The sequence below is a fragment of the Aureobasidium pullulans genome (genome assembly GCF_000721785.1).
Source record: "Aureobasidium pullulans EXF-150 unplaced genomic scaffold scaffold_4, whole genome shotgun sequence".
Classification (NCBI taxonomy): Eukaryota; Fungi; Ascomycota; class Dothideomycetes; order Dothideales; family Saccotheciaceae; genus Aureobasidium; species Aureobasidium pullulans.
In genome coordinates, this window is record NW_021941024.1 from 1,142,839 (window position 1) to 1,163,787 (window position 20,949).

Here is a 20,949-nt window from a genome sequence, read left to right on the forward strand (position 1 = left end):
CGATCCGCTCCTGTAGTTCTTCCGTCCACTCGTGCTATGTTCTCAGTATCATGTAGGTCCATATACTAGTCTTCAATCCTCAGGCAGTCAAGTCATTGTGCACTTCACTCGTGCTTTACATCTTTACATCTTCCAAAGATGCGTTGTCTTCTATCAGTCATATCTCTGAGCGCTTTGTTTGCTTCCTGCATCTCTGCGTCTTCCCCTATTGTTACTGTCAAGAACGGCACTGTTCAAGGTCATCACTCTACTGAGTGGGACCAGGACTTCTTCCTTGGCATTCCTTACGCTCAACCTCCTGTTGGCGATTTGCGGTTCAGATGGCCTCAATCTAGAAATTCTTCCTTTGACGGGGTTCTGAATGCCACCCGCTACGGTTACAGTTGTTATCAGTACGGAAGTAACTTCAATCTGAGTGAGGATTGTTTGACTCTTAACGTGGTGCGTCCAAGAGGCCATGAAAACAAAACACTGCCGGTTCTGGTCTGGATCTATGGTGGAGGACTCACACTGGGTAGTACTGCCGACCAACAGTACAATCTCAGCGGCATCGTGGAAGCTTCAACCCGGACTGATAATCCATTTATCGCCGTCAGCATGAATTATCGACTTGGTGTCTGGGGCTTCCTCAATACACCAGTCGTTCATGCAGAAGGTTCTTCCAACGCTGGTCTTCTTGACCAGAGACTTGCACTTCAGTGGGTTCAGGAAAATATAGCATCTTTTGGTGGTGACCCTAGACGAGTCACTGTCTGGAGTGAATCGGCAGGAGCTCAAAGCATCGGCTTCCACTTGACCAGCTACGGCGGCCGCAACGACAATCTCTTTCAAGCTGCCATCTTGGAGTCTGGAGGACCCGAGGGCGCGAGTTTGAACACGTTACCTTTCTACTCCGCCGCGACTGACAATCTGACAAGGACCGTGGGTTGTCCAAGGACATGGACGTCCCCTTCCCAGCTTGCATGTCTTCGCAATCTCAGCTCAGCAGCTCTTTTCGCCTCGAACTATACCGTCGTTTGGAATCCCATTGTCGATGGAGATTTCTTGACAGATTATCCCTCATCTCTCCTAGCCCAGGACAAATTCATTCGTGTACCCTTGCTCACAGGCGCGAACACGGATGAAGGTGTTTCTTTCTCCGTCCAAAATCTCAACACTACTACCGATGTCTATAACTCCCTGTTCTACTGGCGCAATTATGCACTGTCGCCTCCTAGCATCCAAGAGCTACTGCAGCTTTATCCCAACAATCCTGCTATAGAGCCTCCGTACTCCAACCATGCCAATGTCACGTATCCAAAATACGGCGCACAGTGGCGACGCTCGGCAGCCATTGGAGGTGATCTGGTGATGATAGCACAACGCCGCAGAATGGCTGAGCTGTACACGAAGGCTGGTCAGAAGGTCTACTCATACCGCTTCGATACACCTCTTTACAATGCGACTGTGCCTGGATCAGTCAAGCACTTCGACAATGTCATGTTCTCCTTCCAAAACATCTCAGGAGCCATGGGACCTTTGCCACAATATCAATCGTACAGGACATTGAGTTCTGGCATTGGCAAGCTATACGCCAACTTTGTGGGCACTCACAACCCCAATGGCGTGAACACGACTAATGGTACTGGATTACCTTACTGGCCTCAGTACAATATCGATGCACCTACCAACTTAGTCTTGAATGCCACGGCGAGCTTCTCAGAGCCAGACACGTTCCGCAAACAGGGTATCAGTTTCATCAACAGTATCTGGCGAGAATTGTTGGCATAGAAGGCGAGCTATCATTGTTCTCGAGTAGACAGTATTCACTCCGGTAGATCAAATCTGACAATGTAATCACGTCAAGGTAGTTCTTACACCGGGATGCAGTAAAAGTACATCTTGAGAAAGTCGCCGTGTTTGTAATATCAACTTCTTGTGAGTTGCTCAAAGGCCTTGTCAGCTTTCTCCGGTTGACTCGCGGCGGCATCTCCTTCTTCTCCGCGGCCGCGATCGCATCTCTTGGCGAAGGTTCGGTGGGGGAGATCAAAGAACGTCTGTGATTGTTACTAACAATGCTCCATCGCGGTGTTTTTCGCAAGTGTCTTCCAGTTCTCAATGCTTATGCCGACGATGTGAGTGGACTTTGATGTTTCCACCTTCTAAGCCATGGTCAATCTCTGTATGCTTCATTGTTATGTAGTATCTTGCTGTGTCGTGATGATTTGGTGGGAAAGCATGTCTGCGTTCTTTAAAAGTGCTGCGGCTTAAAATGGTGGGGCGACCAATTACAACATCCCAATTGGACGAAGGCAATTGCGTTATCGCGGCATCGCGTTATCGGGCTTTGGTTTTGGAGGCCGAGAGAAAAAGTACAGCAACCAAGATGAGTCTTGTGTTATCTTCCTCCTTGGAATCTTCTTGATATATTTACCGTTTGAGCTGCCGACTACTTGCCACTCCTTTGGTCTTGTTGTTTCATTGTTTCCACGACGAGTTATTCTTCTACCAACAAGCACCTTTAACATTCATATCTTTCCTCGAAGCTTCGAACAATAGGAGGCGATTATATACAATATGGCCACCCCGGCGCTGCTTACCGCTGTCGACTCGATCAATCATGTTCACTTGATTGTTGGATCCAACCCTCTGGCTGGTGCACGCTGCAACCGAGCACTCGAAGTCGGAGCAGTACCCAAGATTGTGGCACCTGAAGATGCACAAATACACTACGCATTGGCGAAGAAGATTGAAGAGGGCAAGGTGGAATGGATCAAGAGAGATTTCCAAGACTCGGACTTGACAAGTCTTGGAAGAGACGAGGTGGACAATGTCGTGGATGCCGTCTTTGTGACGACGGCAGGCAAAGGCGCATTGAGTGAGTAGCAATGGCTGGACACTTCTGAATGCTGGACTGACTAGTCCTTCAGGCACACACATCTCTACTCTCTGCCGAAGATTGAGAGTTCCCGTCAATGTCGCAGACGCACCGAATCTTTGCACATTCACCCTCCTCTCCACACACTCTTCGGGCCCTCTGCAAATTGGTGTCACGACGTCTGGCAAGGGCTGTAAATTGGCCTCTCGTATTCGACGTGAGATCGCCTCTGCTCTGCCATCCGACCTCGGTACCGCTGTGGAAAGACTCGGCACCATTCGCCGTCGCATCTGGGAAGAGGACCACGCCACCGAAATGTCCATGGACTTGGAAGCTGAAGAGGAGGACGCAGGACAGAACGCACAATTCAACAAGCTTATCACACCTACCGACCTCGAGGCTGCCAGGACCAGGCGCATGCGTTGGCTCTCGCAGATCTGCGAATACTGGCCTTTGCGCCGCTTGGCTGCCATCACGGATGCCGACGTCGACGCAGTACTGGCTTCGTACAGTCAAGAGGCTGCTATCGAGGCCAACACACCTCTGCTTAGTCCTGGGGCCCTCGACTCGAGAAGCCGTAGAGGTCGCATCATCCTGGCCGGATCTGGTCCTGGTCACCCAGACCTTTTGACTGGACTCACGATCAAGGCAATTCGTGGCGCCGATGTCATCCTTGCAGACAAGCTCGTTCCGGCTCCTGTTCTCGATTTGATCCCCAGACGTACGCCCGTCCACATCGCAAGAAAGTTCCCCGGAAACGCCGAAGCTGCTCAGGAGGAGCTTCTTTCTCTCGGTCTCGCGGCAGCAAAGAAGGGTCAGACCGTTCTTCGCTTGAAGCAGGGAGATCCTTACCTGTACGGCCGTGGTGCTGAGGAGTATGACTTCTTCCGCCGTGAAGGCTTTGAAGTCAGTGTACTGCCCGGTATTACTTCTGCTCTCAGCGCTCCCCTATTCGCCAAGATCCCAGTCACCCACCGCGCTGTGAGTGATCAGGTGTTGATCTGCACCGGTACTGGTCGAAAGGGAGCCGCGCCCGACCCTCCCGCCTACCTGTCAAACCAGACATGTGTCTTCCTCATGTCTCTACACAGACTTGGCGCCCTCATCGACAGCCTTGTCGCTGAGGGTAAGAACTACCCAAAGACCACACCCTGCGCAGTCATTGAGCGAGCAAGTTGCACCGACCAAAGAGTCATCCGCAGCACGCTTGAATACGTCTGTGCCGCAGTCGAGGAAGAGGGCTCCAGACCTCCTGGTTTACTTGTTGTTGGCCGCGCATGCGAGGTTCTGGAGAAGAACAACCAGAAGTGGGTTGTGGAAGAAGGCTTCAACGGCTTTGACAACCTCGACGAAGGCAGTATTGACGGACTCAGTGCTGAGCTTCGTGGAGAGATTGCAGCTTGAGACATTTGAACGAAGACATATCATGGCGTTGGAGAACTGGCTGCATTTTTAACAAGATACCCACTTTATGAACATATTTCAACTATATACACTTTATCATAGACATACAATTACACATATCTACATACAAGGTACCTCGTCTCAGATTTACCAGTCCGTTCTGTTCGCTACAAAGAAGCGTCTGAGACAGGGCTGAGCGTGTCACTTCGCGCCTGCCTGCAGCTTTCCAGATTCCTCTTTGCGCCTTCCCGCCCATCCAAAGAAGATTCCACCCGACGCAAGACTCCAGCATCTGATTTGCAACTCAGTCTCGTCACTTCGTGTTGCGTACAGCTTCCAGACTCTTCGTCCGCGCGTTCACTGGGTTCCCGCCTCGTGCTTTCAATACTAAACAATCCAACAACGTGCCATCGCAATCCGCCCGCCACTCGCACACATAATCAACATGGCTGCCAACGGTCTAGATCTTCCTGAATGGCTCCACAAACTCTTCACTGAAGTCAACCTTGAGGGCATCACCCAAGCTATGACTAACGTCACCCTAAAAGACTTCACCCATCTCGTCGACTTCGTCAAAGGCCGGGAACTCAACGCCGACACCATCACCAAGCTCTTCGAGGAAGCCAACAAACTCTCCGGCGCAGGAACAGCCTTCGCTGCTGCTTGCCTCGTGTTCTCGGTCATCCACATCTGCTTTCCTTGGGCGCTTGCCGCACCTTTCTTGAATATGATTGGATTCACAGTCGCCAATCTTGCTCCCGGTACGTACTATTGTTGCAGGTTACTCCAGCGCATATGTTTCACAATGACTTACGTAACGCAGCTTCGATTGTCTCCGCTTTCCAGTCCATATTTGGTGTCAATGCTCTGTTCAGTCTCCTGCAGAGCGCAATGATGGGCGGCTATGGTGCTCCTATCGTTGCAGGAGCAATCCAAGGAGCTTCTACGATCAGCGCTGGGTTCTCAGCCTTCAAGTTGTGGACAATGGGCAACTTTACACTTCCTTGGAGCGTTTGATCTGGTAGCCTTACTGTTTGTAGAAGCCAACAGAAGGAATCGGCAGGATTGAATCACGCTATGAAGACCACGGTGTTCGGGATGAGGATACACATGAGCTGTCAACCACCAGAATGACAGATGACATGACAAACACGACTGGCGATACTACGAGAATACAACGACAATGATATGAGCTATCACCACGCTGTCAAGAAGATAGCCTAATGATCAAGGTTTACTCCTCCCATACTTTACAAACTCTCCATTGTGCAAACAGGAATGCAGAACACACACCAGAGATAGGTTTTCTCAGCCTACCGAATTTCTCTTGTGTACAATCATCAAAAGGTAAAATGGTTTCCGTACTGCTGTGGTGTTGAGAAGAAGTGATTATTGCTGTTGCTCTTGGGAGACACACCCTGAATCGACCATATAAGTCGATCACTTCTCTGACACCTTGCAATCTCTTCCTCGTGTAGAGTTCACAATTGGCCGATCTCTATGTATGAGCTTATAACTCGAACATATCTTGTTTCATTTTCCATCGAGGGTTTGTTCTGCCAGAGTACACACGACTGATATCCTACCTCGTGAATTAGGGTGTGATGGGCTAGTACTTGAATAGTAACATGACCCCCAAACCTCAAACTTCCTCAGCTCACATCAACCTATCTAACACCTATGGCAAGTAATACCAGTGATTACAAAACCTCAGTATTGCGCGACATCCACAATACGACATATCCAACGGAAAAAACAAGAGACTTCCTTGTCGTCATCCTGGTATGCCTCTCAATGGACATTTTTATGGAGGTGTTCGACTGTGCAGTGCTGTGCTGTGCTGCAAGAGTGGAGAACAATTTAGTTCCAAATCTTGTCGCCAACTCCTGAAATATGGGTTGGCGTCAATCTCGTAGATAATGTGGCGGTCGAAAGAGGTTTGAAGTACTGCAAAGTTGAGATTGTGTTGTTGTTGATGACGCGAAGAAGAGACGATATGGCGAACGAGAGATTTACGGGAGATGGTGATGGGGAATAGAATGTGGAGTGCTCCTTCGTTCGCTCGGATATTTTGTATGGGTGTTTGTGCGGTGTGGGTTGATTCGCTCTTTCCTCTTATCGTCCTATACTGGTGAATGGAGATTCTGATGGGGAAATGACGGCAGCATGAGACATGGGAGGGTGAAATACAAAAGAAAGGGATGAGAGCGCGAGTCAATGGATAGTAGATACCTTGTGGCAATGCACAAGTATCATCTACTCTTTTGTGTGTTGGCAAGAAACTGATTTTTGATATCCCTGTTCTATATTGAGTCAGTTTGGCAATAGTGTAGTCAGTCAGTCTTGTTTGTCCATGACGGATGTGATGTTGTTACGGTCTCAGAGAGACTAGGCTGGAGATGTCGCTCCCGGTGGACGTAGATCCGATCGTTCAGGTGATTGTGCATTGAGACAATCTAGCTCAGGGGCTGTGGGGATTGTGTGGAAGTCCGATGCCTTCATGTTACCATCAATCTCGTCTTCAGACTTGTTGCGGAATTGTTCTCCGATATTGAGCTTGAGGTTCAGTGCGGTTATCAGATATGTCACTTGCATAATAGGTAAGAGAGGCGGAGCATTGTTTGAATATGAAAAGGAGAGTGAAATTTGTAGGGGTGTTCATGATATAGACAATAAGATCCCAAATCATCTCGAAAAAGCGCCATCGCTGTTCTGTTCTACCCATAACCCGGGGGACCCAAAAAGACAAGAAAACTCGTGATCAAATATTTACAAGAGGAGTCAGACACACACTATTGCATGAGAAAGCAAAGAACTGTTTAGTTCTTGATCTCACCAACGTACTGCTGCTCGGTGATGGACATGGAGCGCTTGGTGATGACGGCACCACCCTCAACACCGGCAGCGGCAACGATGGCATCGTCGGTCTTGACACGGAGGACAGCGAAGCCCTCACCAACCCAGTGGAAACCGACGTAGGCGAGGACAACGAGGAAACCGACAAGGGGGACGACGAAGGAGATGCGAGTGTTGGCAGCATCGGCAATAGCGCCCTGGATGGGGGAGAAGACGGCACCACCGGCAACTCCCATGACGAGGATACCGGCACCACGGCGAGTGTGGATACCAAGGTTGGCAGTTCCCATGGTGAAGATGGTGGGGCTGGAAGGTATGTTAGTATATTGAGTATGGAATCAAGCAGATGATTGCAACTTACTACATGGGGGCCATGAAGAAGTAGATGGCCATGACAGCACCAATGGAACCCTTGCCCTTGCCGGCGCAGACGTAAGCGTTAAGAGCGATGGTGGCAATGGAGTAAAGGACCATGATGAAGCTGGAAGACAGAACGGTGGCGAGACCGGTGGCGATGAAGCGACCGACGGTGAAGGTGATCAGAGCGTAGGAGAGGAGGTTGGAAGCCTGAGTCTCAGCCCAGCCAGCGTTGTCGACAGCGTAGTTGATGAAGAAAGCACCGATGGTAACCTGGGCACCGACGTAGCAGAACTGGGCAATGAAACCGCAGATCATGTTGTACTCCTTCCAGATGCTACCCTGACCAATGGCGCGGCCCTCAAGATCGTGCTCGGGCTCGACAAGGGAGTTGTTGCGCTTGGCCTCCTCAGCAACCTCGGGGAGCTTGGCGAAGACGAACAAGATGGCAACAGCAACACCGAGACAGGCAACACCAAGGTAGACGAACTGAACGTTGGTGAGGTTGTCAGCGTTCTTGCCGGAGAAGAAAGCCTTGGAAGCAATGAGGGGACCAATGAAGGAAGCAACACCGTTCCAGGCCTGGCAGAACTGGAGACGAGGGGAGGCGGTCTTGGGGTCACCAATGACAACGGCGTAGGAGTTGGCAGCAGTCTCAAGAGTGGCAAGACCGCAGGCAATGACCAATGTGCATGCGCAGAAGCCGCCAAAAGAGGCAGAGGCGTTCTCCTTGGAAGAGAAATGGGCAGTAGGCCAGAACATAACAGCACCGATGGAGTAGAGAGAAAGACCCATAAGGATACAGATCTTGTAACCGAAGCGCTTGAGGACCTCAGCAGCGATGGGAGAGAAGATGAGGTAACCACCACCGAAGTACATGACTTGGAGACCGGTAGACTCGAGCTTTGTGATACCGAGGACATTCTGGAAATGCTTGTTCAAGACATCGAGAAGACCGTAAGAGAAACCCCAGAGGAAGAAGAGCGAGGTGATGAGGGCAATGGGGAAGATGAGCTTCTTGCCAGTAAGGAAACCACCAGCGATGGTGGTGGTTGCGATGGGAATACCGCCGCCTGCCATTGCTACGATTGTTGATGTAGAAGTGGTAAAAAGATTAGTTGGAGTAGGAGCGAAAGGCTGTATCCTTGGTTGTAATGAAGGTATTCAAAGAATGAACGATAGTAGAGACTGAAGAGTCTGAATGAGAGTCTTGGATCTGCCGATTGATGCTGGATGATAATTGTTTCCTGGAGGGAGGTGAAGCTGGTACTTATACAGATCTCCTGCTCGAGTCCGCCATACTTCCAACCCATGGGGACTCCAGATCTGGACAAGCACGTACCGTCTAGTCCCATGCATAGACCATGCAACGACGAAGTCTACCGTCCAACGGCCAGCAGCCGGCATGAGCTAGGAAGCTTTGGCCTGCGAGTATTCGGTCCGAATCACGGAGTTCGTCCTGGGGCAGACGACAATCGGTCCGGGGAGAGCTGGGGTTGGTGGGGGATGGGCAGGCTGGCCAAAAATCGCTCGTCGATCTAACGATTCATCCAAATTTCGTACGAGTAGTGAAGTGTAATTCTGTAACATGTCTTGGATACCGCTTGCCCATCGAGCATAGTCTGTAGAGGGTAATCGTTCTTGCGTGAACGGTACTCACATTCTCTAACACCATGAAAACTGGTATGCAGAGTGTCTGCCGGTGAGAAGACCTATCGGCCTGCAGAGCAGTACAAGTGACGCCACGTCAATCTGATTGCATGAGCTCCGGCAATTATTAGCTCGTGTACAACACAACGTCGCGGCTGTCAACATCATCTCGCAGGAATTTTTTTTTCGATGTGGCTACTAGTCAGAGTCAAGGGACCTGCCATAAACGCCCATCGTCGTGATCATGCACGACAACTGTGGTAGTCTGGTAACGGCACACATGGTGGACGGGCCCCTCGAGGGCACTGCGTTTGCTGCACAAGGTGATCGAGGCCCATAGACAAGCATTGTTGTCCTGCTCGATTTGCTTGACACCAGATTCGACACCTTGTCTTTCTCTTGTCCTTGGCAGTACTGGATAGCTTGTTCCTCTGGGCGGTCTTACCGGCCAGCTCGAATACCAAGTGCTCATCAAGCATGAGCAAGGTTTCTCAGCGGCGGGCGAGGAACCCCCAAGCGGTCTGGAGCACGCTAGGGAGGCGGCTAATCTCCAGGTTTCGTGGGGATCACACTAGGAGATCACCGCGCTCCTACCGAAGAAAGTAATCGGGCCGAAGATCACGGCCGCGCTTAACGACGGCTTGTGGCTTCCCCAAGGGGAAGTCTTCTCGACCTTTTCGAAAGCCAACTTTGTTCTGACTTGATGCTCCATGTCAAAAGTTGCCTCGTTGTCAGAGCGGTCGCAATGTGGCTGGCATCCTGCACGCCTAAAGCTCACCAGTCGGCGGCATGCACCGAAGAGGCTTCTCATAGCTTTTCTGTTGTGACCAAGAGTTGGCAAGTTGGGGCAAGCATTGACTTCACGTTCTGCGGTAATCTCCCCACCCCATGGTCAATAATGTTTCGTGCAAAACGATGAGTGAGAACTTGATATGGGGAGGATCCACTTGGTAGAGCGCTACCCCTCGAGGAGAGCAAGCGGGGCGAGCTTGGGCAATGGGGAGCCGCGATGGTCGCTTCTTTTCGCCCGCTGTATATCTTTCCCCGTGGAGATGGGGTGACACCATGATCTGGAGACGACGGCGAACCTCGGCGGTTTGCATAACATGTTTGTTCAGCTGTGGTGTCAATATGAGTTCACGCCCATCGAATCGATTCAATTGCTGTGATGACGATCGTTTTGTGTGTGGTAGCGTGACCACTTTTCCCTACGTACTTGAGCTCTGGAGGCTGGGCATACCATGCGCGCATCGTGCATGCTTTCCTTTTGCCCTGCTTTTTGCTTCTTTCGTGAGGGGAACTAGATCGTCTTGACATCTTGCATGTACTTGTTGATCTTCCAGAAGCTCCCGAGGCATCTAAAGTCAAGTAGAAGTTATGTGCCAAGGACTCGCTGTATGCAAGATGATACTCACACTTGTGGCGATTGTTGGCCACGGATGAGCATCAGCTTCTTGAGAAACCCATGGTAGAAGCGTCCTCTTACCCATGTTCTGGGTTCAAGCCTCGCATTCGGGATAGATATTCGCCTCGGCCATACCAAGAATAAAAGAAACCTAGATTAGGCTTGCTCTTTGAGCGTCTGGACTGTAGGATCAACTGAGATCCTTTGTGGAGAAGATGTTGTTTCTCTTGTGGATGATAATCGTTGGGAGATCCAGAGTATGATTATTGTCACAGGTCCGCAGGCATGCTCTTGCTTCTTTGGGGTTACCGATGGAGGTATTGAGAATAGTTGCCTGACGTTGGACTGTTTCCCACGCACCGGAGACGTGAAATAGGCACTGACATGGAGTGGTTTCTTGGCACATGTGATGTGTGAACTGGGACACAATCAAAGCCACAGAAAGTCATACTGGACGTCGATTCGATCTTCCCCATAATCTTTCGAGACCTTGTGCAAGCCACAACGACTTTGAAAAACAGGCTCATGTCTAACGAAAGCATGCAGAAAAAGTCGCACTCATAGAATACCTCTACTGGCCTTCAAGGCATTGTGCCTTTCGACAGCGGGTCTACTATATCTTAGAACACCACTGACAACAATGGAATATAGTGTCTATGTTCATCACGATGCCTGGGTGGAAGACTGGTCCGCAACATGGTATTGATCGGAATAGCTATGGACGCGACTCGCTATTCATTCTTGTCAAAGCAAACACGTTCAGCTAACACGAAAGATATAGGGACGAGGCCAGCGGTGCAGCGTCGAATTTTAGTGGTAAGCAGCTCTGCTTGAAGACTCTTGATGCGTAGCGTCGAATGTGGGAAGCAATGAAGGGCTGTCGATGGAGAACTCTGGTCGTCTGAAGGCGTGTTGTGTGACAGTTAAATCCTTCGGAAGTCAGCATACACACTGGTCTCAGCATGAGACAATGGACGAACCGATCAAGAGTCGAACGAATCAGCACACAGGAGGAGACGACCTTTGCGATCGAGCTTCACTTCGTCCCAGCCATGCCAACCGGTGTGATCGCCTCTCGAGTCGCGATGGTCATCATTGGAGAAGAAGCGGCAGAGAGTCTTCATGACTTGAAGTACAGTGACGCCCGTTTTGCTTGTGATCTGAACTGGAGCCCACTCAACGACGCGAATGCGGAGGAAAGCGACAGGAGGGTCGGTAGCGTACTCCTCGGCAGCGCATGTGTCGGTGAGTATGTCCATTCCATCTCCGACATAGACGCCTTCGAGCTCAGTTGCGCATTCGTAGAACATGTGATCGAAGACAGGATGCATGGTGATGCCGGCCAACTGGATCGTGCCTCCAACAGGGATGATTGCCTGAGAGCGGAACATGGTCTTCTGACAAATGGGGCTTTCAGTGGCCAATTTGATTGTCTTGCTCACGCTCATACATGACTTGAGGTCGAAGTAGTCGAGGTGAGACATGACTTCGAACCAGACATTCTTGGGGAGCTCGATGGTGCTAGACATGGCGATGAGAGATGCGCGTTGGTGGAACTTGGTCGGTGGACGAGGAGGTGTTGGTTGATGGTAATTGTGTGATCTCTGGGACACGCACGTCTGCCTGATAGTAGTCGATGGAGAGCGCGAAAGCGACGGCGCTGAAGTTGGAAGGTGCGAGTCTTCGTCGACGCTTCCTTAGAATCCGGCTCAAGGAGGGAAGTTACGTCTGAGTTTCCTACAACTACTTGATGAAGCTGGGCTCATTCAAGCAGACATCGGACGATGATACTTGACAACAGGTGCAAGCATCTGAAAAGAGTACACCAGAAGCCTTGGACAACACCAACAAGGATACATCAGGCTCCCTTAACTCTGAGATCTCAACTCCTGTCCCTTCTCTGGACGCAAGCGGTCTTCTTACACACGGAGATGCGCACAATGCTGTCAACCACATAAGGGATTGCATCTTGGCCGTTCCAGACCTACCCAACTTTACCGTTGCCGGGCTCACAGTTGAAGGATAGGATGTCAATTCAATCATATCTCCAGAATGGTATGCCGTTCTTAATATGGTTTCTCAAGTGGTCTTGGAAGAGTCATCAAACAATACAGTCTTCTACCAACAAGCTGTTGCAATTACAACCTACCTTGGGGTTATCTACATTCCATCGGGAAGCACCCCAACCTACATTGCTTGCCAGATGAGGCACCGTACTGCAAGATTGAAACTCAAGATTGCAAACTCTGAGTATGATTCATCTAATCGACCAACTGAAAAGTGGCCATGTAGCCGTATGGCTTCCCACCACACCTAGATCTTGTTTCCATGGAACCCGTTCGGCAATCATTGGGTGGTTGTGTCCATCCACAAGACAGGCACTATCTCACTATGGCACTCTACAGGTGTGGCCAACTATCTCGTCCTGCAGTACGCACTTCTTGTACTCCTACTGTACGTACAACTTATTGCACACAGACCTGGCTGTGGATAGAATGCACAGCTCTTTGAAGACTGCCTTGTTACGTTGGAGAAATGTGCACAACAAGAGAACATGTTTGATTGCGGCCCGGCAGCGACTGCCAACCTCTACAACCTCATACATAGAAAACCCGTTAAACGAGAACTCCACGGCTTGGGCTTCAGGTTTACACACATTTCACTGATCTACAACCGGGTGTGTGGACCTTGTCCTTTCAACATCGATTCGATACCATACCAATTGCCATTCGCTATGTCGGTAGACCCGCAGCTGCTAGGACTGGCTGCCATGAGCAACCCTGCGTAACCCTTTCATTGTACCGTCGCGTCTGTCAGCGACATGGTTACAGTCTACCTTCAAAACAACACTGCATTCGAATTTTGGTTTCTCAGACCCTACACTTCTGCTTTGGAATTTCTTGCTGTTGCAAAATTTTTAACTCATCTTCCGATGCACAGTTTATTAACGCATGGGTATATTTCTTGGGCCAAATCCCTTATCACACTCAGATGTGTGGACCGGTCTTTATGACCTGTGGCTGGTACGTATCACTTGTTTTATTCTAAGTCTGTTTTGCAGTCGTACACCTTCCATACATAAAGTGCCTGCAAGTGATTCAATGCGTTTAATTACTTACATTGACGCCGACCGAGAAGGCATTATCGGACACCTTTGCCCGAAGAGCAAAATGAGTGTGTAGCACCTGTGCAGCATCCTCATCACAGTCATTTGGTATAGTGGCACACTTAACTCAAAGGCCCCGAAGCCTTAGCTGTCCCACGGTCCAAAGCTCAAGCTGGACTGGGAGTCAACATTCTTCGCCGATCAGCCTCCTCTTGTAGCGACAGACAAAAATGTTAACGTGCCGCTTGCTTCTGACTGCCTCCCCGTGTGCTGAATTCTGTCACTTCTACTAGCCATCTCCCACGGCCATGCCTGGGGGTATCCAGTCTGTAGAAATGCACAATGTTTTCAAGATCAGTGCAGCCCTCCACTAAAAGTGTGATACTCAGCGCCTCTCTGCGGACGACTAGAGAGATCTTGAAAACATTGTGCATTTCTACAGGGTGCGCGTGACAGATTTTAGCACACGGGGAGGTCAGACCGACCCAATGCTGGCAGCTGGGCAGTGTACTCTGTCGATATCTTGTCATGTTTGTATCCTCCATTGCGTGGGGAGTGTTCTCGTTCTATTCGCGCAGGCCCCGATGACACAGCTCTTGTATCTTGCGACCGCAATACGATTGATGCTCACAGACAGTTCATTTCGTTCCAGTTGGCATCGTGTCGTTGGAGGCCTCGCATTCGGCAACGTAATGATTAGGTTTGCTCTCTAGACAGTCTTCACATCACGTTTGGAGAGGTGTGTGCTGTCTGAAAGAGGATATTCTGTCTGTAAGAGTATATCTTGCACCCTTTAAAGTGTCCGAGGTCGCGAAATTTACTCCATCATGTCAGCCCAAGACTTTTTCTCCGTTCCAGGAGTGATTTGATCGTCAATGTCGAGCCTTTCAACCTTCGCCTTTGTCGGGAGCTCCATGGTCGGTGGAGCAGCAGAATCAAACTTGGGAGCCGAGGCTGAGCCAGACAGGTCTGGGAAGTCTGTAGGCTTGGGCACTGACTGAGAGGGCTGTTTCTCTTGCTGTGGGCCACGTCCGCCTCGACCTGAGCCTCCACGGCCTCCTCGTCCACGACCTCTACCTCTACCCCGATCTTCACGGTGCATGTACTCGCGTCCATCAGTGTAGTCTTCTCTATCACCACCGAAACCTTCGCGAGAACCTTCGGGATTTCTCTGCCCGGCGATACCACCATGCGCACCACGTCCCCTACCGCCGGCCTGCCTGGGACCTCCGAATGCATCGGCGTCATCGGGCTTCTCGGCGTCCCACTCTCTGCCTCCCACGGTCTTGAGCTTCCGCAGTCTATTCTTTTCACGTTCACCCATCATCTGTTGTCTGTCTCTACGCTCTTCTTGTCTGCGCTTGGCAGCAACTTCTTCACGCTCAGCAAAGTCGGCAGCATCTGCTTCAGCACGGGCGTGTGCGGCAGCGAGCTTTTCGTTCTTGAGCGATATCCTTGACATTTTCTCGGCGAGCTCCTGTTCGCTAAGCTTCGGCTTACGTAGTCCTCCGGTTGCGGTACGATCACCACGTACAGCATTGGTAGCTGGCTTTGCAGGTTCGGCTGTAGGAGTCGGTGGCTGTTGGGGTTGTTGCTGTTCATCTGTATCCTGGGACACAGCCTCCTTCTGATTGCGGTTGGGTTGGTTGCGACGAGGTTCGTTGGTTCTACGATCCGTGCTGGGACGATCCTGATTGTTGCGATTCTGATTCCTGCGGTCCTGGTTCTTGCGATCTTGATTTTGATTTTGACGATCCTGGTTGTTGCGATCCTGGTTGTTGCGATCCTGGTTGTTGCGATCCTGGTTGTTGCGATCCTGGTTGTTGCGGTCCTGCGTGATACGATCTTGATTGTTGTGCTCTTGCGTAGTGCGAATTTTGTGCTCTTGAGTAGTGCGGTCTTGATTGTTGCGTCCTCCTCTGCCTCTACCCCTTCCTCTACCAGCCCGTCCACGAGTTGTTGCCGAGCTCGTGGGAGCTGGCGTTGTGTCTGTAGGAGTTGATGACTCGAGTACTACTTCAGTTGATGAAGCTACTGGAGGTACTTCCTTCTGGTGGTCGATCGGCTCTCCCTTTTTCTCGTCTGGTTGTATGTTGTGTTGGTCTTCGGACTTTACGGGCTGGATCTCGTCGTTGAACAAATCATCCGGAGCACGAGTCTGCATGGATTGATCATACTGAATGTCGTCGAACAAGTCGTCCTGCTGGGCTCCTGTTTGTGCGAACTCGTCCATGGTGTTGTTCGTGAAAGATGTATTATCTGTTTGGAATTGCTCAAGTACGAAGGAGCTCGAGCTTCCAAGTTCAAAGTGTCAAGCCCTCGGTGCGTCATTTGTCCGAGCTCCAGTCCTGACGGCTTGGCGATCGCATACCATCTTTTGATCTTTCTTGCCATCTCAGCCAACGACAATCGCACAATTCTGCACCATGGATGCACCCGATCGCAAGAGGCTAAAGTCGACATATAAGCCAGTACAGGATCTTGCACCGCTGCCGCCTGGCTGGACCGAACATACAGCGCCGACAGGTACTGTCTTCAGTAAAACATGGTCGTCGCAAAACATCTACTGACGTGTCGCAGGTCACAAATACTACTACAACGCAGCGACAAAGGCCTCGACATACACACGTCCTGCTGCTGCTCCACAAGCCCCGACTCCTCCTCAGGCTCAGACTGCCTTTTCTCCTCCGCCAACTACTTTCCCATCCGCTTATCCTCCCGCTGCTCAGTACAATTCAAACTCTCAATTCGCTCCCAATCCTGCTGCATACAACCCATACCCAACGAATCCTCAACACAATGCCTATCTGTCGTACGGCCAGCCTCCGTTCAACTCTGCTGCTCCTTCCCATGAACCAAGACGCCGTCCACAACCTCAAGACCGACCGAAGCGCAAAGAGGTTATTCCTAATTGCAAACCATGGCTCGTTGTCTATACCAAACTTGGCCGGCGCTTTGTTCACAACCCGGAGACTAACGAGAGTTTCTGGAAGTTCCCCGACGATGTTATGAAAGCTGTCGTTGAATTCGACCGCTTGAAGCTGGACGAGAAGCTTAACAACCCCGATGAGGCTAGTGGTGCGAACAAGGCTCCTGTGGGTGAACGTATATCCAGGAAAGATCCTGAGAAACCATCCGAGAAGCCAGAGGAACCCCCAAAAGAGCAGGAACCAACAAAGCCACAAGAAGATGCCGCTGGATCAGACTCGGAGTATGAAGAAATCGAGGTCACAGACGATGAGGGCGAGGAAGGTGGCGTACCACGTCAACGCGAAGAGGAAGCAGAAGCCGAAGATGGACCGCTCGAGTTCGACGAAGACGACATTGCCTACCAACTCGCCGCAATGGAAGATTCATACGGCCTCGATCGCGGTGAATTCGGTGGTGGAGGTGAAGACGAGTACGAAGAAGGCATGGAAGGTATTCCTTTGACCGACGAAGATGGCGCAGCATTGTTTTGCGACATGCTCGAAGACCAGCACATTTCTCCCTACATACCCTGGGAAACTCTCATCTCCGACGGCCGCATTATAGACGATAGTAGGTATACCGCTCTACCCACAACGAAACGCAGAAAGGAGGTCTGGGGTGATTGGACTCGTGCGAAGATTGCCCAGCTCCGCGAGCAAAAGGCCAAACAAGAGAAACTCGATCCGCGCATCCCCTACCTGGCTCTTCTCTCCGAAAAAGCGACACCAAAACTCTACTGGCCAGAATTCCGCAGGAAATACAAGAAAGAAGACGCAATGCGTGATGCAAAGCTCAGTGACAAGGATAGAGAAAAGCTTTATCGCGAGCACATTACTCGTCTGAAGCTATCTTCTTCGCAATTGAAGTCGGACTTGATTTCTCTGCTGAAGTCCTTGCCTCTGAAGCACCTGAACAAAGACACCAGACTTGAAAGTCTACCGAAAGATCTTCTGACTGATGTTCGCTTCATCTCCTTACCTCCTAAGGCTCGCGACGATTTGCTCGAAGCTCACATCTCAACATTGGCTCCTGCGCCTGACGAGGAAGAAGCCGCAACTGAGGAAGAAAGGACAGAGCAAGAGAAGCGGGCCAATGAGAGGAGGAGGAGAGAACAAGCATTGAGGGAGAGAGAACAGAAGGTCGAGGAAGAAAAGCGAAAGAGGGAGAGAGAACTAGCCTTCGGACGTGGTAGACTAGGAGAGGCTGAAAGGGAGTTGGAGATGGCCATGAAGGTCGGGAGGAGCGGACTCAGAGCGCAGATCGACGAGGCCAAAGAGAACGAGGGCGAGCAGTGAAGCAGATACTCATTTGGCCTTTGAATACGATCAACAATCTCGGTCTTCATCTTCATATCATCGTCAATGTATCGATAAATACCCTGTCAACATGCAACAATGCATCGTGCTTTCGAAAAAAGTCTGGCGACCAAGTCGAGCTTGTTGATGGTATCACCCGGACGCTCACAATCACTACCACTCTGTGACTGCTCTGCACAGCCTTGAAGACCCAGACTTGGTTGGACAAGACCTAGGTAGCCTTGAAATAATCCCAGAAAGATATGTAGTGATTGACAAAGAATTGCATGCTGCGTGCTCAATTTACATGTTTGAATCTGTATCTGCAAATGTGACCACAAAATTACAATACGTTCAGCAATGCGACCGATGCAATCAACAGCAGTAATCAAACAAACACCAATTCACAATCAGTTATCATAATAGCAGTATGAAATAAATCCTCACTATCAATGGACGAACAAGCGTGTGTTATGGTGCACAAGCAACATCGTCGCCATCATGACGAGCATCGAGCGTTGTGCGTGAACTACATATTTTGACCCAGCCGTCCAGCACTTCATCCAAAGCCTCGATAGTATAACGGCTAGTACGAAGGTCTCATATCGGTCATCGAAATGACCAAGCATGGCTTGGGTAATCCTTAGATGGGAGTTCGATTCTCCCTCGAGGCAGTTCTTTTTTGGCGGTTTCTTTCTATGTGTCAAGGAAATATTTTTTTGGTTGAGAAGATTTTTCTTTTTTTGTGCTGGCTGGCGGGATGTGGAGGTCCAGGCGCTTCGGTCGAAGACATCTCTACTCTACTCGTGCTCTAGAGGTGCTGTTGTGTTCTGGCTTACTGCCTACTTCTCTTCTATGGGGAACGCTTGTGTATCTCTTATGGCCTCTACGCGTGGTATGTTGTTCTTGCGATCAATCTGATGTACATAATGGTGTCTATGATTGGAAAGGCTCTCACCTCCCAATAACACCTTTCTACCACTTGTCAAAATGCAAGATGAATTTCCAGCTGTGGAAAACGTTCGGAGAGAGCAACCATCGATGATCCTGATGAATCCACGCACACTGAAAAAATGGCCTCTACGTTGGTTGACGTGTAACACTGCTAGTGTCGATAGATTAAACGTATCAGCGTCCTTCAATCCTCAACCTCCCACCTGTGGACAAAAGAACTACAACAATGTCTAAATTTCAACCCGAAGGCTGAAGGAACTTATGAAGGAATGCACGGCCTCACAATCCTAAAAGCAAAAGCTGGAACGAGATCAGAGAAATACTTCCTGCCTGAGACCCAACTGGCCAGCATTAGCTCGTATCATCAGCGATCGAGTAAGAGAAATAATCAAAGCAAAAAACATTGATCAGGGATTCCGCACTGACAACACAGCCAAAAGCAATTGGAAAGACTTGCAAAGATGACATGATCTCCCAAAGAGTTCATCGGGTGTCACTCATCTGATAGGCCGAATCTCGAAGCGCTCTCTAGTCAACTTCTCTCGGGCTTTCTATTAGCATGGTCCAAGAGCCAAATTCATGATCGCCACGAAGTTGACAACGGTGAGCGAAGTGGTAGGAACTTCGAAACTCTTCATTCGAGGAACTGGATACAACAGCAACTCCATCATGGAGAGCATGGGGATATCGCAGAGTTGCTGAAAAACGCAGAAAAGCTTGATATAGAAGGAAAGGCATTCGGAATGCATCGAAGATAACGAATATGGACAATTGTCTCTTGACTTCGGTCTCCTTAGAACGCATCAACCATGTCTTTTCTTGGACATGAGTAGCATCCTTCATTTTGAGAGCTTGGAGTGTCCCTGAGTTGTCATATGGAGGATGACAGAGTGACAGGATTCTGTTCGAAACTTCATTGAAGTCTGTAATCATCAAGCCCTCCATATTTGGTTGATCTAAGGCATATATGTTCTTCACCTGCCTTTGCCTCAATGGCCATCTCTCGATAGTCGGTTGATTCATGACATAGGTACGGAGTAGGGTATTGAGAAAGATCAAATAGCAATCCCGAGTCTTATATCGTTTGAGTATGAGCATCTTACAAAACCAACGAAGCCTTGTACCTGCCATATCAACCCACACTTCCCACTCCAAAACCATACCTCTCACCTCTCAATGGACGCACCTCCTTGCGAGAGCAGCAAAAAGAGATATCATCCTCTCTAGAGGGCAAAAAGAAACGATCCTGGCAATGGGCGGAATCGAACCGCCGTCGGGTCGGCGTTGCTGGAATTTGACCTCCACAACGACACATGCTACCACTACACCACATCACCTTAGCTTGTAAGGGTTGAATCCGGTTGGCCAGATTCAGGATCTTGGAGAAGTCCTTCAACTGGCTGAAATATGTATCCTGGTTGATGGCGTGTAGCCTCGGGCATGGAATCGCTCAATCAAGCTGTACTCTGGAGGAATCAGAACTCATGCATCTCCACCTCCAAAACCATTGTGAATCAGCAGAAGATCAATCGAGCTGCACATGCTGACACAATCTCATACTCTACATCTTCAATCGCACTGCCAGCCCTTGATATCTTGCCAAGCAAACCAGCCAGCTAGCAAAAAAAAGTTTTCCTGCATACCACCGCACGTGCCATGCCCCTCAACCTCCAACCACCAACCACCTAACCCCCAAAAAAGAAACACACACCCTTGACAAAATGGCAAAAGAAGAGGTCGTACCCGGGATCGAACTGGGATTACCGGAATCAGAATCCGATGTGCTAACCATTACACTATACAACCATTGATGGAGGGCGTGTTGAATCGGTGAGATTATGAAACCTTGTTGGTGGTGGAAATTGAAGATTGCAAACGGCGGTTGAGTTGGCTGACTTGTTTGTGTTCTCGCTTTGAAGGATAATGTGCTGGAATACTAAAATAGAGTATGTAGACTAATCGATTGTGTACTTGATAATCACTCATAACTACCTACTGCAAGAAAAAGTAATCGGACTTGGTACAATCTTTCCAAGACTACATTTACATTGCTGAAGAGAATGTGGCCTACTAGCACACGAAACTCGAGTAATCA

General features: G+C 49.8%; 8 protein-coding genes across 8 annotated transcripts; 4 read left to right on the forward strand and 4 right to left on the reverse strand.

Annotated features, from left to right (window-relative positions):
- Positions 1-138: 138 nt before the first annotated feature.
- Positions 139-1,770, forward strand: M438DRAFT_314280 (carboxylesterase; the record flags this gene model as incomplete). Its single annotated transcript, XM_029902599.1, has 1 exon — positions 139-1,770. The coding sequence occupies one exon, from the start codon at positions 139-141 to the stop codon at positions 1,768-1,770; it is 1,632 nt and encodes a 543-aa protein (XP_029763419.1).
- A 594-nt stretch (positions 1,771-2,364) lies between these two features.
- On the forward strand, positions 2,365-4,396 carry M438DRAFT_292269 (uroporphyrin-III C-methyltransferas-like protein). The gene is made up of 2 exons (XM_029901777.1): positions 2,365-2,857; positions 2,910-4,396. The coding sequence occupies exons 1-2, from the start codon at positions 2,557-2,559 to the stop codon at positions 4,259-4,261; spliced, it is 1,653 nt and encodes a 550-aa protein (XP_029763420.1). The 5' UTR covers positions 2,365-2,556; the 3' UTR covers positions 4,262-4,396.
- A 294-nt stretch (positions 4,397-4,690) lies between these two features.
- On the forward strand, positions 4,691-5,506 carry M438DRAFT_403762 (uncharacterized protein). Its single transcript, XM_029909674.1, has 2 exons — positions 4,691-5,022; positions 5,085-5,506. The coding sequence occupies exons 1-2, from the start codon at positions 4,707-4,709 to the stop codon at positions 5,276-5,278; spliced, it is 510 nt and encodes a 169-aa protein (XP_029763421.1). The 5' UTR covers positions 4,691-4,706; the 3' UTR covers positions 5,279-5,506.
- Positions 5,507-6,895: 1,389 nt separating this feature from the next.
- M438DRAFT_314287 (L-fucose:H+ symporter permease-like protein) lies at positions 6,896-8,690 on the reverse strand. The gene is made up of 2 exons (XM_029902600.1): positions 7,479-8,690; positions 6,896-7,423 (listed from the first exon to the last, which is right to left on the reverse strand). Exons 1-2 carry the CDS (start codon positions 8,552-8,554, stop codon positions 7,081-7,083), a joined length of 1,419 nt encoding a protein of 472 aa, XP_029763422.1. The 5' UTR covers positions 8,555-8,690; the 3' UTR covers positions 6,896-7,080.
- A 2,822-nt stretch (positions 8,691-11,512) lies between these two features.
- On the reverse strand, positions 11,513-12,058 carry M438DRAFT_395433 (uncharacterized protein; the record flags this gene model as incomplete). The annotated part of the gene is made up of 1 exon (XM_029909212.1): positions 11,513-12,058. The coding sequence occupies one exon, from the start codon at positions 12,056-12,058 to the stop codon at positions 11,513-11,515; it is 546 nt and encodes a 181-aa protein (XP_029763423.1).
- A 1,731-nt stretch (positions 12,059-13,789) lies between these two features.
- On the reverse strand, positions 13,790-14,316 carry M438DRAFT_165473 (uncharacterized protein). The gene has a single exon (XM_029899075.1). The coding sequence runs from the start codon at positions 14,178-14,180 to the stop codon at positions 13,869-13,871; it is 312 nt and encodes a 103-aa protein (XP_029763424.1). The 5' UTR covers positions 14,181-14,316; the 3' UTR covers positions 13,790-13,868.
- Positions 14,317-15,926, reverse strand: M438DRAFT_165472 (uncharacterized protein). The gene has a single exon (XM_029899074.1). It carries the CDS (start codon positions 15,866-15,868, stop codon positions 14,453-14,455), a length of 1,416 nt encoding a protein of 471 aa, XP_029763425.1. The 5' UTR covers positions 15,869-15,926; the 3' UTR covers positions 14,317-14,452.
- Positions 15,927-16,061: 135 nt separating this feature from the next.
- M438DRAFT_403766 (uncharacterized protein) lies at positions 16,062-18,155 on the forward strand (the record flags this gene model as incomplete). The annotated part of the gene is made up of 2 exons (XM_029909675.1): positions 16,062-16,161; positions 16,216-18,155. 2 exons carry the CDS (start codon positions 16,062-16,064, stop codon positions 17,898-17,900), a joined length of 1,785 nt encoding a protein of 594 aa, XP_029763426.1. The 3' UTR covers positions 17,901-18,155.
- Between the last annotated feature and the right edge of the window lie 2,794 nt (positions 18,156-20,949).